Source organism: Phoenix dactylifera, chromosome 7 (assembly GCF_051530095.1).
Source record: "Phoenix dactylifera cultivar Ajwa chromosome 7, Ajwa_hap1_PhDact_Kaust_v1.1, whole genome shotgun sequence".
NCBI classification, from domain to species: domain Eukaryota; kingdom Viridiplantae; phylum Streptophyta; class Magnoliopsida; order Arecales; family Arecaceae; genus Phoenix; species Phoenix dactylifera.
This window is the reverse complement of record NC_143196.1, coordinates 30427172-30451391: the sequence shown is the minus strand read 5'-3', so window position 1 is coordinate 30451391 and position 24220 is coordinate 30427172. Positions and strand designations below refer to the sequence as shown.

Sequence of the window (24220 nt, the reverse complement as noted above, 5' to 3'; positions counted from 1 at the left end):
GCCAAGATGGTAGTTGACAGATTAGAGGGGCTTCAATTTGTGTGATGGATCGAAGGAGAAGGTGAAGTCTGAAGGTACTATGAATTAAAGAGATTTGGGTGATCGACACTGAAGAGCCCTTCGTATAGGCATACATGAATGAAGAATCTGGAAAGTTGACCTGAAATTAATATTTGAGATAAAGTTTGTTGGTTCCTTACCATTACAAATGACTGGCTGGTCTGATCATGGTATTGGGAGTTTACTATGCATACATCACTAAAGAGAAAGGAAGCCAATAACATGTGGATTTCCATTTTCTAATTATTTAAGTTTGAAATCAAATCATTACTTTTGATGGCAATGTCAGTTTTAAGTTTAGTATAATTAAAATAGTCACCTGTATTTTTGTCATTATCGTATTAATGTACACCTTGGTGCATTAAAGAAAATTTTATAAAATAGAAATGAGATATGCAATATTATATGACTCAAAATATTAGATAATAAAAAGGTTACCAAAAAAATAAATATAAGAAAAATAGTAATATGAGATATATGGGAGGCAAATCCACAGAGGATAGAGTAAGAAATGAGCATATTACGGAAGTTACAAGAGTTAAGAAGAAAATAATTAATAACTAACCAAGATGATATGGGTTAGATAGTAAGAAGATCACGGAAGCTTCACTAAGGAGGGATGCTATTTAAGGTTGTAGAATAAAAAAAAATGTTGTGACAAATAAGAATGCTTAGGCAAATGAGGATTATAAAGTTGTCCCAATAGTTGGAACAAGGTTGGGTTGGTCATGATAACCAAATCATGACTTAGTCTAAAGCTCCATTTGGAGAGCTTTTGGAGGGTCAAAAAGCACTTTTAAATAAAATAGAAGTGTTTGATAAAAATTTCGAAAAGTTGTTTTAGCTTTTTCAGATAGCTAAAAATAGCTTTTTGGAAGAAGCTCCATTTTAGAGCTTTGCGAAAAAGTACTTTTAGGCCCGGTCAAGAAGCTATTTTTATGACCAAAAAACTCATAATAAAATATAACAATTATACAAAATGTACTCTTTAATAATTGTTTAACCAATTTTACCACCTAGCTAGAAAATTTGTTATATTATAAAAAATTAATTTTTGATAATAATTATAATATTTTATATTCTTATTATTATATTATACTATAAATATAATATTATATTATATTATATCATAATACATTGATATGTTATATTAAATAATTTAATATTATATTAAATTATTATGCTATAATATACAATATTATATTACTATATTATAATAATATTATATTTCATTACAATAATATTATACTATATCATATATTTATATATTGATATATATTATATTTTATTATACTCTATTGTATAATTTTATCTTACATCTAATTATTGATTTTATTTCTGCTACTTTTGCCATATCCCTAATAATCATAACCTTTTGCTCCGGTATATTTCTATCATAATCTCTAGTGATTTTAAACCTAAGCTCTGATGCCATTTCTATCATGTCCCTACCTTCAAAGTTGTTAAGCTTGTTTGAGCTTTTAGCTATTCTCAAAATTCTATCTACCAGTTTCTTTGCGGATAAGGCCCCTATATGTTTTCCTTTAGCACATGGGGTCCTCCTCTGTCACTATCTTGTGAAGCCTCAAGGAAGAGAAGAATCATCTGTTCTTCTGATATGGTTGATTGAAGGTTCTTTTGAAGCCTTTAGGATGAGATATTGGAACATAGGGTATCTAAACAGGATAGAAAACATCATGTGAAGGTTGTCATTGTTACTATAACTAGATTCTGTTCTAGTCTTCATGGCTAAAAGATACTAAACTATTAATTATCATGCAATATTGAGGTATCATTATGTTCTCTTTAAAGGTGATTCCTCCATTTGATGCTTGAGGATCTCCATTGTTTCATCCGTCATATGACCTTCTTTTCACCTCGTGATGTCCTTTTGTCTTCGTAAAAACTGTACGAATGTTTTTGAAGTGGAGATGCACATTGTGCAGCTCTTCGTTTCTTTTGTTGATGCGTAGGAGTTGAAATGTGATCATGATGTCGAATTAGAGATTGTCACTAGAAACCAAAAGGATGAGTTTTCTGGTATGCATGGAATGATCCCTCATATATTCCAGACTCAAATTCTCAAAATGTATACTTGGACATGCTGACCGAGTCAAACCATCTAGCTGCCAGGAAATCATCTTTATATCCTTGACTTTGTCAGCTTTGCAGGTAATAACATTTGGTATTTAAATTTTTACCAAATTATACTACTCAAGTTGATTTCACTGGGAGTGGATGACACTGTAGGCAAGAATGTGGTCCTTTGGCAAATCAAGTGTAGGCTAGAGCTTCAATTTACCAGAAGAATCGCAGTCGTAAATCATCATTATTAAGTAAATACAATGTTGTACCTGCATTTCTTGGTCAGTCATTCTGTTTGGAGCATTTTTCATCATATTCTTTGTTTCTGCAGTCCTTCCTATATGCTGTTGGGCTTGTACCATATCACAAATTGATGTGCAACTAGCTGTATGATGCCTAAATAAAGGCCCAATGGCTTTGGTAAATGCCACAAAAGTAGAGGTGATGATGAAAGCATCCGCAGTAGGTGCCGATTGGGTCAGAGTCGGTAACTTGATCTATGGTGCTTTAGCCCATACTTTCAAAATTTTGCAGCTTTGGTGTGTCCCGTGTTGGATATTCTAACTAGTATGCTCTCCAAGTATGGTCATATTTTAGGCAGCTGAGCTTGGCAAGCCAGCTGTAATTATAGCTACTCCTCCCTCACAGAACTGAATGCTGTCATCAGAATCTTGCTGCAGCTTTTGAATCGGATTCTCGATTCTTTCCATGTACATCTGAAAGCACAAAGCCAGCCAGCCACTTAGCCAAGTCATGTTTGAAGTTGGGCTGCGGATACCTGAGTCAGACTTCTAATATCTTGTCAGGCTCAGCTAAGGTTATCCTGCCTTTTTTCCTCAGAAAACAAGGATCATCTTGTCTTTTAACCATCTTTCCTTCAAATATGATGATTCATGAACGCATCCATAACTTGGTCAAGAAAGTTGGTAAAGTCCATCATCAACAAAACACCATCTCATCATTCATTTCCATTGCGCCAATGTGAAATCATGCTCACATAATATTGGAAGTTTTCTGTATACCATCCTTGCGACTGCAATGATATATATGGAAATTCTTTTAGGTGGGGTATCATGCTAGTTCCTTTCTTGATTCCTTCGGCCATATTCTCACCTCCTTTGCATGCTTTTGGATTTAGGTTGATGAGCTCTTTGGGAATTATTGATGGGCACCTTTGCCAAATGACTTATGAGTAGACTCACCTACTGCCTACTGACCTTGGGTCTCTCAGCATCATCCCGGAATCTGCTTTTCTTTTTGTGGAATATATTAAAGCAAGAAAGCATTCCAAAGTACAGCAGTTGATTAAAAAAAAAAGGTGCCTCAATTGTTCGCATCTCTTCTATACTTTAAATATTTTTGCTTACTTCAATATATGGAAAGTATTCGGAGAGATATGATTATTAGCTCCTTGCACAAGAAAACCTGGTATTGGGAACTGTAGTGTGACTTGATTTTGGCTATAGGAACCATTCCCAGAGGTCAAATGGTTAAACAAAACCTTTGAACTACTATCACAAATCTTTGTTTTTTTTTTTTTTAGGGGAATGCTATCACAAATCTAATATTCCAGCATGCCATCTTGGTGACTCACCAAAGGAAACATAGCTGATTGTATGAGGACCCATGCGAGCGTGTGTTTAATCCCACATCGGTTATTCACTGGGTATATTTTGGGTACTTATACAAGATTAAGGAACCTAAATAATATCTTCTGGCTAGCCTTTTTGGGTGAGGTCCTGGGTTGTGATAAATAGTGTCGGAGCGTCTAAGTTCAAACAAAAAAAACCAAACCTATAATCTTTACTATTCAGAAAATCACTACTAACTACAATTTTGTAATGAACTGAAGAACTAAAGTTCTACTCTACTATATAGATCACCAAGCTTGCTAGTACGAACTCTCAGCCCAGACCATCCTTACCTTTCACTAGCATGACATCATTTATGGAAAATAACATATATTCTAAAATAAGCATCTCATAATACAGTATATTAAGAATATGTCATAAAGCAAATCGTGTATGAACAAACAATCCATCTGTTATAAATATAGTACCATGTTCATTATTGCAAATAATTTCGTAAATCATTCTTCATATCATTTAATCCTATCATAGATCAAAATATTGCTCACAGATATTCATGCTATGGTCACTATAACTGGTGGTAGAGCCATTTTCCTAAACAACAAGATATCATAGTTCATATTCGTTATTAACTTTAACCCGTTGTTAGAGGGCCATTTTTATTGGATGTCAGCTCCAGGGTATTGATTGATCTTATTTCTAGAGATGGTCATAGCAATCTGAGAGCTTTTAGAAAACTTATATATTTTTCTTTCAAATTTACACATATATATAAATAAAGAATAATAAATGACATGATCAGATTTATATTTCATAATAAAGTTATTTTCATCAAATAATTCATGAAACTATTTTTCATAATAAAACACGATTTTTATAACACATATGCCGATTCATTATTTTAAGAAATACATGATACTTCCACAAGCAAATTTAATGCATGGAAGACATGATCATTTAAAAGATAATAAGGAGTGCAAGATCTACTTACAAGTTCAAAAACTAATAAGGAGTACAAGATTTACTTACCTCTTTCATTTTAGATTGTCAAACTTTAGTAGACAATTCAGTTAACCCTATAAAAATATTAAAAACAAAATTAATTTTGGTTTGACAATTTTAATCAAATTAAATAACAAGAAATAGGGACGATTGTTCGACGATTCCAGGTGGGCCAGGCTCGAGCAATTTGATTAGTAAATCATAAGCAATGGACTCGATCAGGGCCAAGGTCGTTTAATATAGTCCATCGGACCAATGGACACTAGATAAGGCCGGGTGATTGGTCCAGTAGGCGACTCGAGAACCAAGGCAATTTAGCGACTCATTTCAGGGGTCAACTCGAGTTTGCAAATTAGGTTGACAGGGCCTGTCCTATGACCTATGTGGATTAAGGGACACTGCAGCATGGGCTCATTGAGGCTGACCACAGGCCATCTGGTACTTGTGATAAGATTTGAATGGATTTAGACTCTTAGTCTGACGAGGACGTTAAGGCTTAAACGGAGGGAGCATGTGAGGACCTATGCAGGTGTGTGTTTAATCTCACATCAGTTATTCGCTTGGTAGATTTTGGGCACTTATACAGGATTAAGGAACCTAAATAATACCTTTTAGCTAGTCTTTTTGGGTGAGGTCTTGGATTATGACAGCTGAGGGCACTTAGGAATGAAGCAATAAAAGATAAAGGCAAGTTTTCATTCTATTGGATTACATTTGCTTTCACACCGAAAGTAGGGACCAAATTTGCATCATGAAGATGGGGTCTTTTTTTTTTTTTTGGAGGAAATAGACACCAAGGACTACAAGTGGTGCTGTTGAATAAGTGGATGCTTTGTCAGATCCTTTTATTATTGCTTTGATTGTGTGCTGTTGCACCGACACAAGGTTAGAATATAATATGGCACTATTAATGTCTAAACTTAGGCAGATTAGCATGATTAACAGACCATGAGAATGTTTGGTAATGACATGGCAGCACTTGAAGATGAATCATCAAATTTTGATTTGGGAAAGCACATTTAACAATCCGCATCTCAAGAAATGTAAGTAATCTGCTTGTCCTTTCAGATGTGTTAATGGACTCATCTCATCCATCCCTTCTGGATTAAGGCAATAGCCTACAACAACCACAAATACAATTCCTCTTGAAATGTATGTTTCCATGCTAACAATGCAATTGAAACAATCTGGTGCAAAATTGTCATTTTGCAAGAGCAGGATTTCATGTTCAAAGAGATGAAGTAGAGAACGATATAGCGTCCAAACTGCCCACTTAAAGATTACTGGAGTGTCCCTTTTCTCGACAATTTTAATAATGAGTGATAGATGCAAGAGCTTCAGAATACCATGATGTCCAGATTCAGAATGGAAAAATGGCCTCAGTACAACCTGTGCAAGGCTTTTGTTTCTGTATTTCAGAGTCTGAAGCACTGGTACAACATGGATTTGCATCCCATGCTGAGGTATTTCAGGTATCTGTTTTTATTGCCAGAAATATATGAGAACTTGTGCCAATAAGAGGTGCTGCTTTTCATGGAGTGCAAATCTATGTACTAGCACTCATTCCCTTCAAGAATTATAATAAAAAGCATGTGAAGTCACCATCTGGATACAGAGTGTGTGCTGCATTTTAACCGCTTTTCCATACAGCTCTAGCTTAAAAAGTTTGATTCCAATAGGGATATTATCTTGCTTCTTTTGTATTCTTGTCATCCTCATTGCCCTCTGGAGTATTGTGTTTCCACGGAACTTTTGTCTTTTTGCATGGACTAACGAGCAAGAGAAGTTCCAAATTTTTCTGTTCTGAGATCTAGATTGGATTCTTTGGTTCTCCTACCAGCAGAAAAGCCAAGTACAATCCTCCACTTCTATCAAAAAAATTTGTTGCCTTCTGGAATGAGAAATTTCCTTTCGGGCAATCAAATACCTTTGCTGTGGTGATTAGGAGAGAAACATGTGATAAAGAGCAGTCAATTATATTTGACATTCGAAGCTACATGCTGCTGGTGAAAGTTGCAACCTCATTATTCAATATGGTAGGGGGGAAATCCAGCAAAGAGAAGATAATGTGGAATATCGAAAAAAATGGTAGCTACTTTTCTTTTATTTTCTATCCTTTCGAGACCCAAATTTGAACTGTTTTGCTTTTATCTGTTTACTGCGCCAAAGATTCTCTCCCTATCAAGTCAAAAGAAGTGGAAGAAATAGAGAGGAAAACAATGAAAGAAAGATGGCATGGATTGGAGAAAAGATGAACCACAGCTCATGCATATATTCCTCCACAAGGCCCACTCATGTATTCATACATGAGAAGGCTGAGTGAAACCCAGAGACAGCAGGAGAGCATCTCCTGCAATAGATATATGGTGGAAGAGAGGCAAGGACCTAGGCCCCATATCAGACTCCAAGGGTGTTAAATACCTTCTGCAAGTTCTCGTGCCTTTAGTTTCTTGATGGGTTCGCAGGAAACGCCCAACCAAGGCAACAACCGAGGATTGGTCCTGTCAGTTGATGCTAAGCCACGGCTTAAATGGACCCGACAGCTTCACGAGTGCTTCGCTGATGCAGTCTCTCAACTTGGTGGAGCGGATAGTAAGTGTCAATCTCTAACTCGTTACATTAGAATTGTTAATCTGCACTCTCTCTCTCTCTCTCTCTCTCTCTCTCTATTCTGAAGTTACTCATTTCTCTTATCCAATCACAGAAGCAACACCGAAATCATTGATGCGGACGATGGGAGTTCCCGGGCTTACTCTCTACCATCTGAAGAGTCATCTTCAGGCATGCTCTCTCCCTAACAAGATTCATACCTTCAGTATCTTCTTGAAAGGAGAATTTTTTGAAGTATGGATACTAAATCCACTCTTGTATCTTTTAGAAATATAGGCTAGCAAAGAATCGAGATACGAACACAGCGAATGATGATAGGAAAGAAGGTCAAGTACTCTAATTTTGTATGTGTTTGAACTTAAAACTTCTCTTGCTGGACTAAAAGGGTCTTCTGCAGCAGATTGCGAGGCAGCAAATAACAAGACCGTAGAGAATGAAGCTGTGCATATTGACGAGGGGAAAACACCAGCTCATTTTAATGGGTATGATGAATGAAATCACAACCCTCTTCTTTTCTCAATCTATGCTCCCAGTATTGGTGCTGCATACGAAACAAAAGTTCTCTCTTTCTTTTAGGACCATGTTGCAGATGCAAATAGAGGTGCAGAGAAAATTGCAGGAACAAATTGAGGTGAGATCAGATGATACTTACAGCCATCTGATTCAACCAAAGTTTTTTTCTAATGGAGGACTCGAATGGCTCCTTCAGGTGCAGAGGCACTTACAGCTCCGCATAGAAGCGCAGGGGAAGTACCTGCAATCGGTTTTAAGAAAGGCACATGAAACACTTGCTAGTTGCAGTTCCAATTCATTGGGAGTGGAGGCTGCCAAGGCTGAGCTCTCGGAGCTGCTCTCTGCAGTGGAGACAGAGTGCCTGAGTTCTTCCTTGTCGCTAGGTAGCTTGATTCCCAAACGAGCTGAACTTGCTGATTGCTCCACAGACAGCTGCTTAACTTCATCTTTAGGGAGACAGGAGGCTAAGATTCAAAAGCAATGGAAGCTGGAGCGCAGCTCTTCTCTTGACAATTGGAGTGAAGGGTCTGAAGAGATCAATCCTAATAGCAGGAAAACAATTGAGACTCAAGCTAACAACAAGCTCAGTGGGGCGAAGAGAAGCTGCAGTAGCATCCATGGGGAGGCCAGTGTTAAACAGCCAGCAATTGGCATGCAGGAAACTAATAGTTTTGGGGTGCCACGAGGGCTTGATCTAAACAGATAGTTGAGCAGTAAAAGCTGGGAGCGAGCAATGCCATCAATAGCCTATGAGGCACTCGTGAGAATTTTCTCCTTTCTTGAGGACCACAGCATCTGAGAGCTCATCTGCCATTAGCTGCTGCTCTCCTATATGTTTGTTGCTGTTGATGTATGCGTATGAATGGTGGCCCGAACCAGACCCTCCTCCTCTCTTTTTTTTTTCTTCCTTTTTTTTTTTTTCTTTTGTAGGGTGAGAAAACCCAACCCTTCTAAAGCTTGGTCCTCCACTATAGCTCGCATATACTGTATGTTTATTTAGGTATGTTTACTTAGGAGAGATGACACATGGCATTTGAATGTGTTTTGCTTGAGCCATTGTTAGGTGAGCCTGAGGTCACCATTTTTAGGATGCTCCATGGGATCCTGGACCCTGTTCATAGGGTTCTCTGGGATGCCGACCAGCCTTTGCCCAGTCTGTTGGGACCCCTTTACCCAGCAGTTGCACTGGGGAGAGATTCCAATAGAAACTCAGGCTCTACCTCTTCTGAGTCTAAAGGCAATAATACAGTATTTTATTGGAAGGCCTACACTATTAATTATGATTTATATCACTAAATATTTAGAAATCAAATATCATGCATTTTGGTGGTCTCTAATCTAGTATCATAAAAACACAAATATGAACGATTTTTATTGTATTAGTAAACTAAAATATATGATAAAATAATTAAATTAATAATCTATTTTATTGATTATAGTCTATAAATGTTAAAATATGTATAGACTGAGAAGCAAAAGATTTTAATGCTCGGATCATAACAAAATGTGGTTTCATATCATTTTACTATGAAAATACATGTTTTTTTTTGTTTCTACGTATTTTTAGTGATATAAATTATGACAAATGGTGAGAATATTTAATTTGGATGCCCAATTTTTGATTTTGATCTCGATAGTAGCATACACCTCTTTTTAAAAGGAACAAAGTCTATCTTGCACTTGCACGAATATATATAAAAGAGAGAGAGAGAGAGAGAGCAAGCATGATTTGGCTACACTTGAGTGGATTTCTACTCAAATTTGATCAGATTTATAAATTGAAATATCTATATCGATGATCTAAGTAGTTGGATATGATCTACTATCTCTAAATTGCTTACATACGAAAAGTTATACGATTAAATATCTCTACCCTATGCTTTAAGTAGTCAAAAAAAAATGTATTTTGTTTGTATTATTCAAATTGTCCAAATTTTGATCAGTTGATACATAAGTTAAGGGTCTCCGAATTATATAAATTTTATTGTATAAGTAATCTAGAGATAGTAGATCACATCAAATAGCTCGGATCATCGATATGGAATCTCCTAAGTCTAATCTAAACTTAGCAGGGTTTAAGAATATATTCATATATGGATGCATATATATATATATATATATGTGTGTGTGTGTGTGTGTGTGTGTGTGTGTGTGTGTGGTGATTATAACTCAAACTAGACTAGAAGCCATTGGTATTCTATTGCAAGAACTTAACCGGAAAGAAATTATATAGCATTAAACAATAATAATAATGAGACATTCACAAAAGATATGTTATAAATCATGATGACCATTATCATGTGCTCCACGACCGTCTAGATAGCAGCAAGTAGGAACCACACATGTTTCATGAAATCAAAAGGATTGCTTGGAAAAGAATGATAATTTTCCCACAACTATTGTTGGCCATTGAGAGCCAGCTTTGCTCCCTACCTTTTATTATTGCTGTTATTGTTATTTACTCGTTTGGGCTTCTGAATTTGCATATTTCCTTTTATTTGTTAATTCTACTATAATATATTTAACCAAGTAACTTTTTATTTTATTTCTCAATGCTTTCCTTTTACTTTAATCGGTGCATAACATGTCAACTGCCAACGTCCCTCAGAAACATTGATATTCTCAGAAACAATAGGAACTGCCAACGTTCTGTTGGGATTTTTTTTTTTTTTTTTCTGAAATGACAAGAAAAGATTTCGAAGTAATATCTAATCTATTGGGATAATAAATTTTAAAAGTGTGAGCTTCTCAAATTCAAGATATTGGAATTGGTACATCTTAATGACTTCACTAAATCATCGGAATGTTTACTATCAGAAGTTGTACAACCTACGCCAGATGCATCGCATAGTTGCGTACCATATCAATCAAATTTTTCGTTCATGTAAGCTTCATACATCACGCGGCTTGTTTTGAATTATTGCTCCCTCTTTTTTATCAAATTATTTTTGCGATGTACCGCTGATGTGGTGCATATGATGTAGGTATAATTTCTAATTTATTATACATTTTGAGTCTTTTTTTTTTTTGTTAAAACATGCATTTCATATATTACAGGTACAAATACATCCAATAAAATCGAAAAACAAAATATTCCAAAGTGCTTCGGGCATAGGGTATCTCCTAAGTGGCTCGCAATATATGCTGCCATCCAGCCGGTCGCCCCATTGGCCTATCATGTAGCCTGGAATGTGATACCCTCCCTCCCCATTCGGTTGGATAGAAATGAGGTCCAAAACGTGGCCCTGGAAAACCTGTCTTCAGCCATGGTGCCTTTAAATCACATCACATGTATTATCTTGCTCGCAAATTGCTTCTCATGTTATATTTTTTACACTCTCACATATGTAATGAAAAGAATGTGAAGTCCTGCACGTGTGTTGGATTTCTCTCTATTAGTACGTTGGAAGTTCAGCACGGGGACTCTCATGAATCCACCGAGCCCACTGCAGAGCGTTCTCTGAAGCTTCCAAAATCCAGCAGGTGATCCTCTAAACTCTAGTTTTGATATAGTATGAAGAAATGCTTCATCTCACACTGAGATTTATTTAGCAAGCGTTTTTTTCTTGAAATGTTAGGGATAAGGTTTGTATTTTGGCCCTTAATAAGACACCTACCCATTGTGTTTGGTAAAGAAAAGATCAGGTTTATACTAGCATGTCTGGCAAAGTAAAAGAAAAACTAAGGTTTACACCCATTCGAAGAAGATTATGTGGGAGATTATCAAGTAAACATAGTAGTGTGCTAGAGACAGAGTGCCTCTTTCTAAATGTTTGCTATTTCCTATCTCTACTATTATTTCTATCTTTAATAGATGTAAACATTTAATATTAAGAAAAATTACAGAAACGACCATTGAAATTTAGACGAAAAATATTTTGATGCAATGTGGCTAAGCTGTTTATCTCTATTAGAAATCATTATCATATAATGGTCATATGATAATAAAATAATTATAAATTTCAGGATATCTCTCCCTCAGTAAATTAGGAGCGGAATTTTAGTTTTGGTGGAAAGTTATTTAAGGTCAACTAACTTCCGCCATCCCTGCCGAATTCAGAAAAATAGTAGCTTTATCCTTTTGTAATGGAACCAGTTAAAGTTATTTAGCCATAAAGGAATATCTAACCCAAATTTTTTCTATATACATTCAAGGCCCTATCCTTTCTTTGTACATTTATACTCCAATCTCAAATGAGATTAGAAAAGGTGTCTCCATAATTTTCCCTCATGTAAAGAAAGAAACCAAGTCAAAAAATTTGATGCAAACCAAGAAATCACAATCTCATGAACATTTTATGCAACCTATAATCACAAGGATCCCGTGACATCATGCAAAAATCCATAACTGGTTATCTAATTGGGCCTCTCAAATTCAATCACAAATTAAAAAAATTTGAACTCTTAAGAGCTCACATCTATTAATCATGCCAAATCTAACATGCGAATCTAGATATCAATAAATGTTGACTAAAAATAAAAGATTGCTTCAGCTTTCATCAACTGCACATAATCTCTATAAACATAAAGGGAAAGAATCCCTTAACAAAAAAAAAAAAAAAAAATCAAATCCCAAAGCATCAACCTGCCTCCCTAATGATCGCTTGCTTCCTCCTCTCTTCCCTGTCCCCCGCTCAAAGCGATCGTAACCCAAACCTCCCTCCTCCTCCTCCTCCTCTCTTCCTCCGCCTCCCCTTCTTCCCCGCCGCCGCCGCCGCCGCCCTTCTTCGAGTCCCCCTCCTCCTCCGGCGGCATCCGGAACCGGCACACGGGGCACGACCCGTGCATCCCCAGCCACTTATCGATGCACTGCCCATGAAACCTATGCCGGCACGGCATCTCCTTCACCACGCCGGCGAGCTCATCCAGGCACACCGGACACTCCCCCACCTCCTCCCCCTCCTGCCCAACCTCCACCATCGTCATCGCCTCGATCGACGCCCTCGACGCCGGCGGCGGGCCGCCGGATCCTCCCCCGCCGCCGGCTCCCCTTCCTGACAGGAGCTCCGCCACCAGCTCCGGGTCCCCCTGGAGCACCACCATCCCCTGCGTCAGCGGATTTACCAGCACAATCCGGTCCGGCGGCGGCACCGGCCCTCCGTCAGCCGGCGGCGGCGGACCCATAACGCCGACGTAGATCGGGAAGAATCTCCTCCTCTCCCCGCCGCCCGCCGACTCCGCCGCCGCCTCCCTCACCCGCTCCGCCGCCTCGCTCTCCGACTCCGCCGCCGCCTCCCTCATCCGCTGCTCCGCGTTCGCCTCCTGGCTCTCCGACTCCGCCGCCATCTCACCTCGCGAGAGAGATTTTGGAATTCAGATTAGAAAAGAAAAGGAATAGAATTTAGAAGGGAGGCGGCTCGGGTGGGGGATTAAGAAGGACTGATGATGGAACTCTAGAATGATCTGGAAGTTTCCTTACAAGTCCAACTAAGCCAAAGTTTCGTAATTATTTATTTATTTATTTTTTTTTTAATTCTTTCTGGTTGATTCCAGAATCATGCTATCAATGTTTACCGACCTAAAAGTGACGTTTTCTTTCTTTGGAGATTTTTAATGCTATGGTAGTCTTGTTACGGTGCGTGAATAAATAAATGAATAAATAAATAAATAAATAAATTAAAGAGAGACAGCAAGAGTTGTCCTGGCGTCGATTTGGTCCTGCTGGCGGAGGAGGAGAGATTACCTCTTGCCTGGCTGGTGTTGGCTTGGGGTGGATGCGCCCAATGTTTTGCTTGCGTCCTTTTATTTTAGGCAAGGAAGAGAGATATTTTCGAGTTTGGAGCACTCCCGGTGCTGATACCGCACCGCTGGCATTAAATCATATCAAACATAGATTTTTATAATATCTAGTCTAACCTAACCTAATCTCCTTTTAAGACTATCAGTTCAGCTCAAATTTTATTCAACTTTTCCTTCTTTTTTTTTTCTCCCTCCCTTTGAAAGAGAGGAGGGGTGATTATTCCAACTAGCTTCATACCTGAGATCCTAAAACCAAATCAAGAATTCATAATGTAATTTGTGATGTAAATCTAAACTTGAATAGAGACGGTTTACTTCGAATATAATTAGATTTGGTCAGATTTTTCTGAAAAATAATTCTGTTATTCTGAAGGAGATGTGAAGCAAATGAGTAAATGGGTTGGAACTAGCTTAGGTTGTCCCGGGCCAGATATTTATGAATTCCGAAACCAAATTTATTTTTTTAAGAAAACCAAATTCAATCCGCTGAAAATAGAAATATAAACCAAACCAAGCCCAAAATGCATATTAGGTTTGGTTGTGTTTAGCGACGCAGGACTTGTCAACTTCTCTTAGTGGAGGTGACAGCATAAATCCCCCACCACCTTTCTTCCAAGTTTATCTGGAATTCAGAACCGTGGGCGCACTAGTTTGTTTGCAAGCTTTGGGCTTATCATCTGGCCAGACGATGAAGCTCCTATCCACACGACTAACTCTTCTGTCTGGCACGTGGACTGCTATGTATTTTCATCCCTGAAACAAAGGTGGCTATGTCCCATCCGCAGTTGGCCAGCTTGGCCCACGTCATTAACTGGGTCCAGTCATTCATTGGATACGCTTACCAAAACCCAAAATAAAAATTAGCATAAAAATAAATAATAAATATATTTTTTTTATAAAAAAGGAGAAAAATAAAGATAGACTATTACACTAGGCGACACACCACCAAGTGTGCAGAAGCTCGGCCTGCTAATTTTTTCTCTTTTGATGAACTTATAAGCGGAAAATCAAGAAGTTGCTAGGGTGTGGAGCGTACAGAGTTTTTTTTTTTTTATATTATATAATGCTGGCGCTAAAGACGTACGGACACGCCCAATAAAAGAGCGTAGAGAATTTTCAGACACCTTCATTTGCAAACACTTGGCTTCACGTACCTCGAACCAAAAACGAGAAAGAAAGGAAAATTATCAGCTTTTTTATAAACTCATTCTTCACTTGCATCCGCGTAGCTAAAACCAAATAGGCATCGACTGGATCCCAGTGATTCTGCATGGACTTCCCTGCAAGCAAACTATTTCTTGGGTATTCACAAACACGACAAAGTCCAATAACATGCGCCTGATGCTCGAGTCATCAGGTTCGTTCACTTCTATGTATGTATGGACAATTGGACATGCATCTCATCTTTTGTTTGAAGAAAAAATCCGTCACAACTACGACTAGTTTGTCATGATAGTTCAGCAGCATTGATCAGCTCCATACACGACAGAGCTTTGCTGCAGATGAGTGCTATATTTGCTTCCTACCAGTGTAGTTGCTTACATGAAACAATGCATCAGCCACCACAACCAGAACAACGATATCATTAACCAATGGTTAAAATTCAAGTTTCCTCAAAAAAAGAATCCCTCAAAAAAAATAAAAAAATAAAAATCAAGTTCCGGCTTTGAAAAGAGAGCCGGGGGCATACAATGTCATTTTACCTCCTTTTCCTCTCTTCTACATATAAAAATAATGCATTCATATAGTCATCAAATTTATGCTTCTACCTGGCAAGAAGAATGGTGGAACTTCATGTTAGATGAAACATGAAATCACCGGAACAAGGGCTCCAAAAATCTGGCCCTTCTTTCTTTAATTTTTTGTGGCCTCTGTTTGCCTATACTGTTACAAATGAGCAATTACTGAACTCGGGTTTCCCTGTCAAGTGTCAACAGCTTCTTCTCTCATCATATGCGATTTTTATGATCTAGCAAAAGAATTGTCAGAAGTTATAGAAATGATGACTAACTGTGCTGGCATTGCTATGAGTTGGGGGTGAAGGTGCCAACATAACCAAAGCCGACTACCAAAAATGCAAGAGCTTGGAGGCAGATATAAATGTAGTAGTAATTTTCTCCAAAAGCAACATTGTAGCATGCACAAAAGAAGAGGAAGACTGCGAAACCAATTTCTGAGAACGTGAATCTGATGAAAGAATGCAAGACGCTGATGTCAGTAATATGTCCATCTGATGTAAACATATACGATATGCATTGGTGTTACCTGTCTCTCAATCTGATCGGATGCTTTTCGAGTATCTGGGTCTCAGGCTTTCCCTTGAGAGTATCTCCCAGTTTCTCTGTCACAACCCACTCATTTACACCTCCAGCCTCAAACAGACCAACCATGGTTGCTTTCATCCGGTGCATGGACATCACATTTTCAAAAAGAATCCAAAATGGCATAAGATGGATCGACCTATTGACAGCCAAATCAAAGCATAACATGTTAAAGAAATTAAGAAAATGGGCAGTTTGTGCACATGTTTTTGCTTAAAAGGACAATAAATGTAAGATCAAATAGTCAGTGATTATGTTAAGAAGACGGTGGGGCTACTTTTAAGATGTGACTCTACTACTCAAAAGCAGTTCATCAGGGGAAAAAGAATATTTAAATAATTTTTGAAAGTTTCAGACCTAGGATTTCTGATGGCATTGAGAACCGTAATGGTTGTTGGGATATAAACCACTCCCCAGGTAGGAATGCTGACTTCGGGAACCAGAACCGACACTGGAATTACAATACAGTAGAGAATAAAGGTGACGATATGGGCTACAACCTTCCTCACAAAGAAAAAACTGTAAAGCACGTGAAACTTCTTCCAAAATGATACCTCCTGTTGCATATAAAGAACATATCAGATAATACAAAACACAATTTTCTACATAATATCCTCATACCCTGCACCTTGCAAGAATGCTTACCTTGGTCATTACAGTCTCTATGGCCACCTTCCTGAATAAATTTGCTGCCCCGCAAGTCCACCTATGCTGTTGATGGCGGTATGCCTTAAAAGTACTTGGCAGTTCACTTCTGACCTACAGTCAATGTTAACATCAAAAACAATTGGTTTCATCAGAGATTTGCAGATTAAAACGCTTGACAGAATGTGGTACACAGACAATAACCTGTCAGAGAGTCAAAGTGAAACTGAGATGATTTCATAGCCTACAGAATATCTGGTAATTGTCAGTGCTCCCGATACTACAAGAATGATTAATCTAGTGGGAAGTTCGTCAACCCTTTATTTTGCAGAAATAGTTCAAATTCATACATTATATACGTATATATAAGCTAGGTTAAACAACTTTATCCGGTAATAGGCCATTGGTGATCTTCAATTTTTATTTCGCTGGATTCCGGAATAGCGCCAGTCATAACTTGAAGGTCTGTGATCCCATCTTGCATGGATCGATTTGTCAATTTTATTCAATTGGTGCAATTTTCCTGTAAGGACAGCGATAAAACTTGAAAGATACAAATGAAGACACTTAAACCATTATCCACGGTTTCACTTAAAGTGAGGCATTCATCAAACCATGACAATGGTTAAGACTTAAGAGAACACGACTTTGTTTTTTTCCACATAAACTAGGTTACAATGTCCCGTACCTCAAACTTCAAAAACAAGCTTGAACTAAGGCAGATTTAATACCTTAATATCACCAACGTATACAAATTTCCATCCTTTAAGACTTGCCCGAACAGCCAAGTCCATGTCCTCTACTGTAGTTCGATCCTTCCAACCTCCAGCTTCATCAATAGCTGATTTCCTCCACACACCAGCAGTTCCTATAAACAGATCCAATATATAAGAAGCTATCAATCTAAAGAGGTTAAGTCTTAGTATATCAAAAAAAAAAAAGAAGTGGTTAAAGTCCTAGAAAAAACATCATTTCTTGCAGAATGTGTTTTCAGCTTATCACTTTTGTTTAGTTCCTATTCCATTTTTAAAGCATCCGGTTGATTTGCTTCAGTACTACTTAATCGAAGTTCAAGTCATTTTTCTATAAAATAACAAATACCAAAAAGAAACTTACCGAGTTATCTTAACAAAAAAAAGAGTGCAAAATTGATATATCTACTAGGACAATAAACAAATTTCTATTCCAAATAATTAAACTGAGATTAAAAGGAGTGGCAGTTTACCATTAAATCCGAAGAAGCCAAAGGTGGATGAACCTGCTTCCTGCTCCACTTTGAAGTGGTAATCTAGGGTCATCTTTTGTATCCTTGTCATCAAGCACTCAGTAGAATTCACTGCAAAATCGTCCGGGAAATGCCACGTCAGCAACTTCCTGTCAATTAAAAACAGAAATATCAGAACGAATAAAAACTTTTTTTGAAAAAACTTGTTGAGGAAACTTTGCAGAAAGAGTATCAAGCCTCATACATCACCAAGTGTAAGGCAAAATTGCTGCGATGACTCATTAATTTTAGCATACATGTTATTCACTCTCTGTCTCTTTTTTTTTTTTTTTTGGTGCAATGGGGTGGTGAGGGAGGGGAGGAGAGAGGAGGGGTGGAAAGGGGGCATTGATAGTCCCTTACTAGGTCTGGAATTGTTGGGTTTCTGCTTACATCGCCATTAGAAAAGCCAGATTAGCCAAGTCCCATTTGGAGTTGATTATGGGACCCATAAGGATAGGACAAAGTCCTTGTCTAACTTGGGTAATAAGAGAACTGATGCCTTCTCTCAAGTCATATAAAGAGGGACTGCAGTGTCTTTTATGCAGGAGTGGAACAAGGTTAGATTTCTTGGCAAAGTCTTGTTCTTACATTTATCTTTCTTATATTTTTTTGGATTATTTTCCTTGGTGAACTCTTCTAAAAGGCCCAATACTATATTTATTATAGTGGATCTCTCACTCCTCCGGTGGATATCCAAATTGTTGGTGACTCACGTTAAATCTTGTAACGTGACAGATTTATTTTCTATTATTTTTTTATCATTTTATTTAGCTGTTCCTGGGGTTATAACAAGAAGGACTTGAACCTATCCATCCCCTTTTCACCATGAGTATGCTGACTTGACAAAGATCATATATGCGGTGAACCCATAGATAGCCACACAAATAATTCTCTTAGACGACTCAAGATAACTGCTTCTACGAAAAAATAACATGCTGTTTAAACAAATGGAAAGTAAAAAATCTTCACCAAACAGTACATGAAATGATTTTTAACAAACAGGAAGCAAACATCAGGAGAAAAAAGGCAAGAAAACAAGGTAGGAAAGAAAGGCCAACAGGCAAATTGTTTCATCATCCTCAAACCAGACGTTTATGTTTATAGGAATGCGATGAAAATGGCACCTGAAGGAACTCCACATTTGACTGTGGAGTCAAAGTTACAGCCATACAGAACACTTCTCCCAATTAAAGCATCCCAGCTAACTTTTCACATTCTTCTTTCAACCCTCAAATTCTTGCAAGTGTTATCTTTTCCTCAATTTTTTTCATCATTCTTGAGCTCTCAATGGCCAATTCTAAATTCATGATTCAACTTCCCTAGAACTTAAATTACAAAATGAATAGAGAGTATTTTGTTCTATTTGGTTGATCATGAAGATCTCATATCCACTTGTCTAGGCCACTTTCCAAGTCAAATTGTCTCGGGATAAAATTCCACCATTTGCATTTCATCACCACATATGCATCTATTAAACTTTCCTTGTGCTTAAAATGCAACCTAATTATTCAGAGTACTGTGTTCTATTTAGCCAAACTTTATGATTATGTAGCTTGTTTTAAACATCTAGTGTTTTAAAAGTTTAACTGTTTTTCTATAAAGTCTACTTATCAGATTAGGCTGCATGTTTGCGTTGACAAGATAGATTTCACTAGGGCTAAATTAATGTCATCTATGGAGATGAATTAATGAAGCTTTGAAGTGGATTCAGAATTGCAGACACATTTACCTAAGTTTAGATTCAACAGGGAAGACAGCATTTTCTGTCTACCAGTAAACAGGAGTTTCTGCATGTCTTCAAACTTGAAGTCTTTCTTTTTTTTCCCTTTTGTTTAGCTGAAGGTACAGTCTTGTGCTTAGGTATGTGAGTCACTCAGAAAAATGCAATGCCTACATATGCATGCATAAATATAATGATTCACAATTTAGATCATGTCCTACTTAATGGAAAGTAGTTTTAAGCTGTCTTAGCTGAAGTAATGGCATCCATTATTTTTGGAACTCAAATCACTTGGCAATTTAGATATACAAAATAGATGCAGTCTGGAGCTAGCACATTATGAAATGAGTCATTAAGTAACATAGTAAAATTCTTTTATATGTGAAATTACTGCTATGGATATTGAAGCTTATGCCGAAGAACGTGTTGATCTTACCAAAATCCCAACGTGCTTGAACAAGAGCAATATTTGGATTATACACCAGAAAAGGGATAGCCCTCATAAGAAAGTCAGATTCTGGTTGGAAATCAGAGTCAAAGATGGCAACAAATTCACATTGTTGAACATAGCTATGTTCCATTCCTTCCTTTAGAGCACCTGCTTTGTACCCTTTCCTGTTGCCTCTGACCTCATAATATATATTCATGCCTTTACTTGCCCAAAACTTGCATTCCAGTTCCACTAGATCCTAGCATGGAAATTTTGCAAAAGAAAATTAAGAGCATTAGAAAACTCAAATTTTTTAAGAAAGAAAATTAATTTGCTAGCCTATTTATCTGGCAGATAGAATTGGAAATTTGGAATCATTAAAGTATTTGCTGAAAAACCGTAAACTTACAATTAAGACAGGTTAAACTACTTGGCTGCAACAACCCCTTAGGTAAGGTTTGGACTCAAAGGTATATCTTTGATATGTAATAATATATCAATGCCAATTTTCAAGGCAGGTTTCCTCGAATTAATTGGGTGCCAGATACCAACAGCTTCAGATGTCAAGATAAGCCATGTAAGAACCAGAACCTTGAGTTTATTGTTACTCCCATGTCCATAGAAAATTGGCATGAGGGTTTAATTTTATTTATTTATTTCTTTTCGATGTTCACTATTCCAATGCAATCTCTTCATAGGTGCCCTGAACATAATTTGTTACTGTGATGTGTTATGATGACCCAAGTATTTGGGATGAGTCTTGAAGGTTGGTAATGATTATGTGATATGATGTGCTATCAATGCTTATTTTAATGAAAGGTACCATCAAAGATATAGTTAAACGCTAACTTTAGCAGCATATGCTTGCTGGATAAAAAACAATATCATAAGAGCCTAGTGGAAATATGCTGTATGTAAATTTCGATCATTGGCTATGATTATTGATACTTGTTGATGCATCTGAAAACATCAACAGATGCATGATTTTTAGAATTGTAACAAATAAATAGAATATATATCTAAACTGAGTTCTGTTCACAAAGAAAAAGAAGGTTACATCAATGATATAATCAAGGAGCAGAAGGAACTGTATGCTGGGTCACAAATCTTAACCTACTCTAGAACCTGATAAAGATGGGCTAAGAGGCTTGGCATAGTTGAAAGGTAGTATCCAAATTCCTTAGAACTTTTAACAAGTGTGAATAGCCACACCATAGCAATACACACTGCCATTCTTTGTAGGTGATTCCAACCAAAATTATACTTTGAAATGCTGTACTATATACTAAGTGGCCTGAGCTGAGGTCATACACTAATGGATTATAATGATTTTAAAGAGAAGATGGTTGGGAAAATTACCATGGTTTAACCAAGTTGACCTGTCTACTGATCTTGAGTTAAGCAGAAAGCAGAACTTCAAAAAAAAAAGAAAAAAGAAAAAGCTAAACCTCCAGCAATGATATCTTTCTTTTAGTTGTACTTACAATGCAGACATTGTAATCCGAATTAACTAGAATTCACTTAGTTGCAGCTAATTCAGAGGGTTCTTTATATTGACAAGCGTATGTTCAACTAACTAAGAAACAAAAAGAACAAAAGACCATAAGGAATAATTTATTCATATTTTCAGATGAAATTTGGGCCACTAAGCATAAAATATCTTCAGAAGAAAAACTTGATGAAACTGCCAACCGGTGGAGGTCATTTGAACCAATTTGAACCATATCGTATAAAAGAAACATCAAAGTTCAACAAAATTATCCCGTCCACTGCCCATTTAAGCATCATGCTGTATATCCAATCACTACAGAATATTTTCAGGTAAATCACCATGATTCTATATTAATGGTATTACAAATAACTGATTAGTCCTTTGAGTACAAATAACATTTCTGTCTTTGACTTGCTAAATCAATTTTTCATACGCAATTTTTCCCTTTGGAATCAGCATGCTCACGGCAGACAGAAGGCCTCATTATGGCAAAGTTAGGAGGAGCAAATAATCATGTCCTAAATTGGGAGGAAAACCAAACTCCTTTGGACCATAATCTCAATGAAAAACTTGTGAACAATTACCACCCAGTCAGCCCCTCCTCAGATTAGGAATAAATAATGAAACCTCCAAAAAGAATATGACAAATGCTACACCCCCACCAAACCTTAGGACTTTTCTCACAGTTCTTCCATTTTCAGAAGTAAAATCATACTCTCACAAGTAAGGACCACCCGCACAGCATCCTTCTTTCCATGTCTCTTTCCATATTTGTTTTCACAAAGTTTGTCTCGATGTCATTTTCTTAGAAAATCCCCTGGGCAAATTCGGATGCCATCACCCAACTTATTAAAAGAAGTCCGTCTGCAGCTCACCACAGTTTTTTATCTCGAACCTAGACTGACCAAAGGATTAACAAAACAGGCCACTCATTCTGACCAACCCAATAACAACAAATTTACCATGCGAGACAAGTATAACTTCGAAAGTTAAATTGACATAATTTTGTCTCACACACCAAAAAGAAGGAAAACACAACTCCACCAATAGTTTATATCAAGTTGATATAATGGGACAAGATTAGCAAGGTTAGTATCCTAGGACCTAACATCAGATGATCCCACAATTCCCACGGACTCCAAGGGGCAGGAGGAAGTCATTAAACAGGTCCGGTCGTTAGCCGTCTAACTCACAACCACCCATGTACGACCAACCCGCGCGCCTATTGTTTTCTCATATATAAAATTTTAAGCGCACGCCAGCCAAGCCACAAGCCTAGGGATAAAAAACGTTTCGCGATGTGTGGGGCCCACGTGTTCACAATTACAGGGATACTTTCCATGTGACGCGATACGGTAACTTTCGTCAGCCGCATTTTTTACCCTTCCATTATTAGGTCGAAGAACGTAAAATAATGATATTCTCATCCGATGCTTTTCTTGTAGCAGGAAAACAAAAAAAAACAGTAGACTACAACTCAGTGGAAATATAAAAATACTGGGTGAAAATAACATTATCTCACCCGATCGAACAATTAAAATTTGTAAAACAATGTGAGGTGGGAAAATGTAAAATAATGGGTGAAATTATCAATTATCGAAATGTAAATGTAGTTAATTAGCGAATCTACCTGGTTAGTGATATATATTTATATGCTGTAATAATCCACCTACTAATCGAGATTATGATGCAATGTACCTTGATCGTTGGATCCGTGGAATCGTCGAGCACTTGGATTATGATTCGATCCGACGGCCAGGAGAGCCCACAAGCTGCCCCAATAGATAGCTTGTACACCTATGAGCAACCAACCATTCCCCCATTAATCCCCACAGCGACTGCAAATAAACCTAGAAGAGAGAGAGAGAGAGAGAGAGAGAGAGAGAGAGAGAGAGAGGCACCTCTATCTCATTGTACATGGGGATCTGGACAAGGACCATGGGGTAGCCCAGATTGCCGGACTCGAGATCGCCCTTGATGGGCTCCCATTTGTACCGCTTCTCCGGCCGCCGGCGGAGGAGCTTGACGGAGAGGCTGAAAGCGGCCATGGAGACCACCTCCACCAGCAGCATCACCGACATCGCCAGGCACAGAACCACAGCTGCTCGCAGCAGAGGCGCCACCGCCATCTTCCGCGCCACCCTCCACGCCACCACGATCCGATCCAAGAAGTCCCCCTCCTCCCATCGCAAAAAGAACCCCAATCTCCGCGAGATCGAGACCCGGACGGACCGAGAGACGTTCCCCAACCAATCTTCTACTCAAATGGAAGCAATAAGAACCCTTGGATGATTTGAGAGGAGGAAGAGGAGGAGAGGGTTTACCTGCGTCTAAGGAGGTCGAGAGGAGGAGCGCGGTGGCGGCGTCGCTTGTCGCGGTCGCGGCGGCGGTCGCGGTCGCGGCGGCGAGGACGATGAAGAGAGCGACTCTCACGGCACTCGCCTTCATTTCTTTCTTTTTTCCTTCCTTTTCCGCCCGCCGCTCTCCTCACTCCAATTCTTCCGCTGGTTTTTGAGCTATGGGGTGCTTTTCCTCCACCGTCCCTACTTATAAAAAAAGTAAGATAGGTCTGGGGCCACGTTTGCGCTGCATTTTCTCGCATAATGTTCTCGCACCTCGCAAAGGGACATAAAAATGGGACCTATTTCTTTATGGCACCGTTCTCTTTGATTGGATCCCTTCGTTCTTACGTTTTGCCGGTGCGCAAATTTTTGTTATTCGGATTGGCTGTGAGATTATCTGCAGCG

The 24220-nt window shown here is 38.1% G+C and overlaps 3 protein-coding genes across 6 annotated transcripts; 1 reads left to right on the top strand and 2 right to left on the bottom strand.

The window, feature by feature from the left end:
- The first annotated feature begins 6422 nt into the window (after nucleotides 1-6422).
- Nucleotides 6423-8913, top strand: LOC103702988 (myb-related protein 2-like). Of its 2 annotated transcripts, XM_088701610.2 has the most exons (7): nucleotides 6428-6824; nucleotides 6906-7328; nucleotides 7441-7517; nucleotides 7615-7672; nucleotides 7747-7828; nucleotides 7923-7977; nucleotides 8056-8913. In XM_088701610.2, the coding sequence occupies exons 2-7, from the start codon at nucleotides 7190-7192 to the stop codon at nucleotides 8563-8565; spliced, it is 921 nt and encodes a 306-aa protein (XP_088557736.2). In that variant the 5' UTR covers nucleotides 6428-6824; nucleotides 6906-7189; the 3' UTR covers nucleotides 8566-8913. The 2 variants fall into 2 exon arrangements, with proteins under 2 accessions (XP_026658864.4, XP_088557736.2); XM_026803063.4 differs by having other exon boundaries at nucleotides 6423-6824; nucleotides 7923-8913.
- A 3332-nt stretch (nucleotides 8914-12245) lies between these two features.
- LOC120110994 (uncharacterized) lies at nucleotides 12246-13265 on the bottom strand. The gene has a single exon (XM_039127228.3). The coding sequence runs from the start codon at nucleotides 13143-13145 to the stop codon at nucleotides 12453-12455; it is 693 nt and encodes a 230-aa protein (XP_038983156.3). The 5' UTR covers nucleotides 13146-13265; the 3' UTR covers nucleotides 12246-12452.
- A 1901-nt stretch (nucleotides 13266-15166) lies between these two features.
- LOC120111012 (putative glucomannan 4-beta-mannosyltransferase 3) lies at nucleotides 15167-24018 on the bottom strand. 3 transcript variants are annotated; one of them, XM_039127279.3, is made up of 10 exons: nucleotides 23798-24018; nucleotides 23375-23730; nucleotides 23172-23270; nucleotides 19988-20240; nucleotides 17790-17900; nucleotides 17296-17432; nucleotides 16565-16678; nucleotides 16277-16476; nucleotides 15864-16058; nucleotides 15167-15785 (listed from the first exon to the last, which is right to left on the bottom strand). In XM_039127279.3, exons 1-10 carry the CDS (start codon nucleotides 23919-23921, stop codon nucleotides 15623-15625), a joined length of 1752 nt encoding a protein of 583 aa, XP_038983207.3. In that variant the 5' UTR covers nucleotides 23922-24018; the 3' UTR covers nucleotides 15167-15622. The 3 variants fall into 3 exon arrangements, with proteins under 3 accessions (XP_038983207.3, XP_038983208.3, XP_088557735.1); XM_039127280.3 differs by having other exon boundaries at nucleotides 23375-23727; XM_088701609.1 differs by lacking the exons at nucleotides 23172-23270; nucleotides 23375-23730; nucleotides 23798-24018 and having other exon boundaries at nucleotides 17790-17938; nucleotides 19988-20127.
- Nucleotides 24019-24220: the final 202 nt, after the last annotated feature.

Coding starts and splice junctions, on each gene's coding strand:
- LOC103702988 (XM_026803063.4), top strand. CDS start 7,190: ATGGGTTCGCAGGAAACGCCCAACCAAGGCAACAACCGAGGATTGGTC. Junction 7,329..7,440: donor TCAACTTGGTGGAGCGGATA/GTAAGTGTCAAT, acceptor ATCCAATCACAG/AAGCAACACCGAAATCATTG. Junction 7,518..7,614: donor ATCTGAAGAGTCATCTTCAG/GCATGCTCTCTC, acceptor TGTATCTTTTAG/AAATATAGGCTAGCAAAGAA.
- LOC120110994 (XM_039127228.3), bottom strand. CDS start 13,145: ATGGCGGCGGAGTCGGAGAGCCAGGAGGCGAACGCGGAGCAGCGGATG.
- LOC120111012 (XM_039127279.3), bottom strand. CDS start 23,921: ATGAAGGCGAGTGCCGTGAGAGTCGCTCTCTTCATCGTCCTCGCCGCC. Junction 20,241..23,171: donor CCACGGATCCAACGATCAAG/GTACATTGCATC, acceptor TTTCCATGCTAG/GATCTAGTGGAACTGGAATG. Junction 16,477..16,564: donor TAGAGACTGTAATGACCAAG/GTAAGCATTCTT, acceptor TATATGCAACAG/GAGGTATCATTTTGGAAGAA.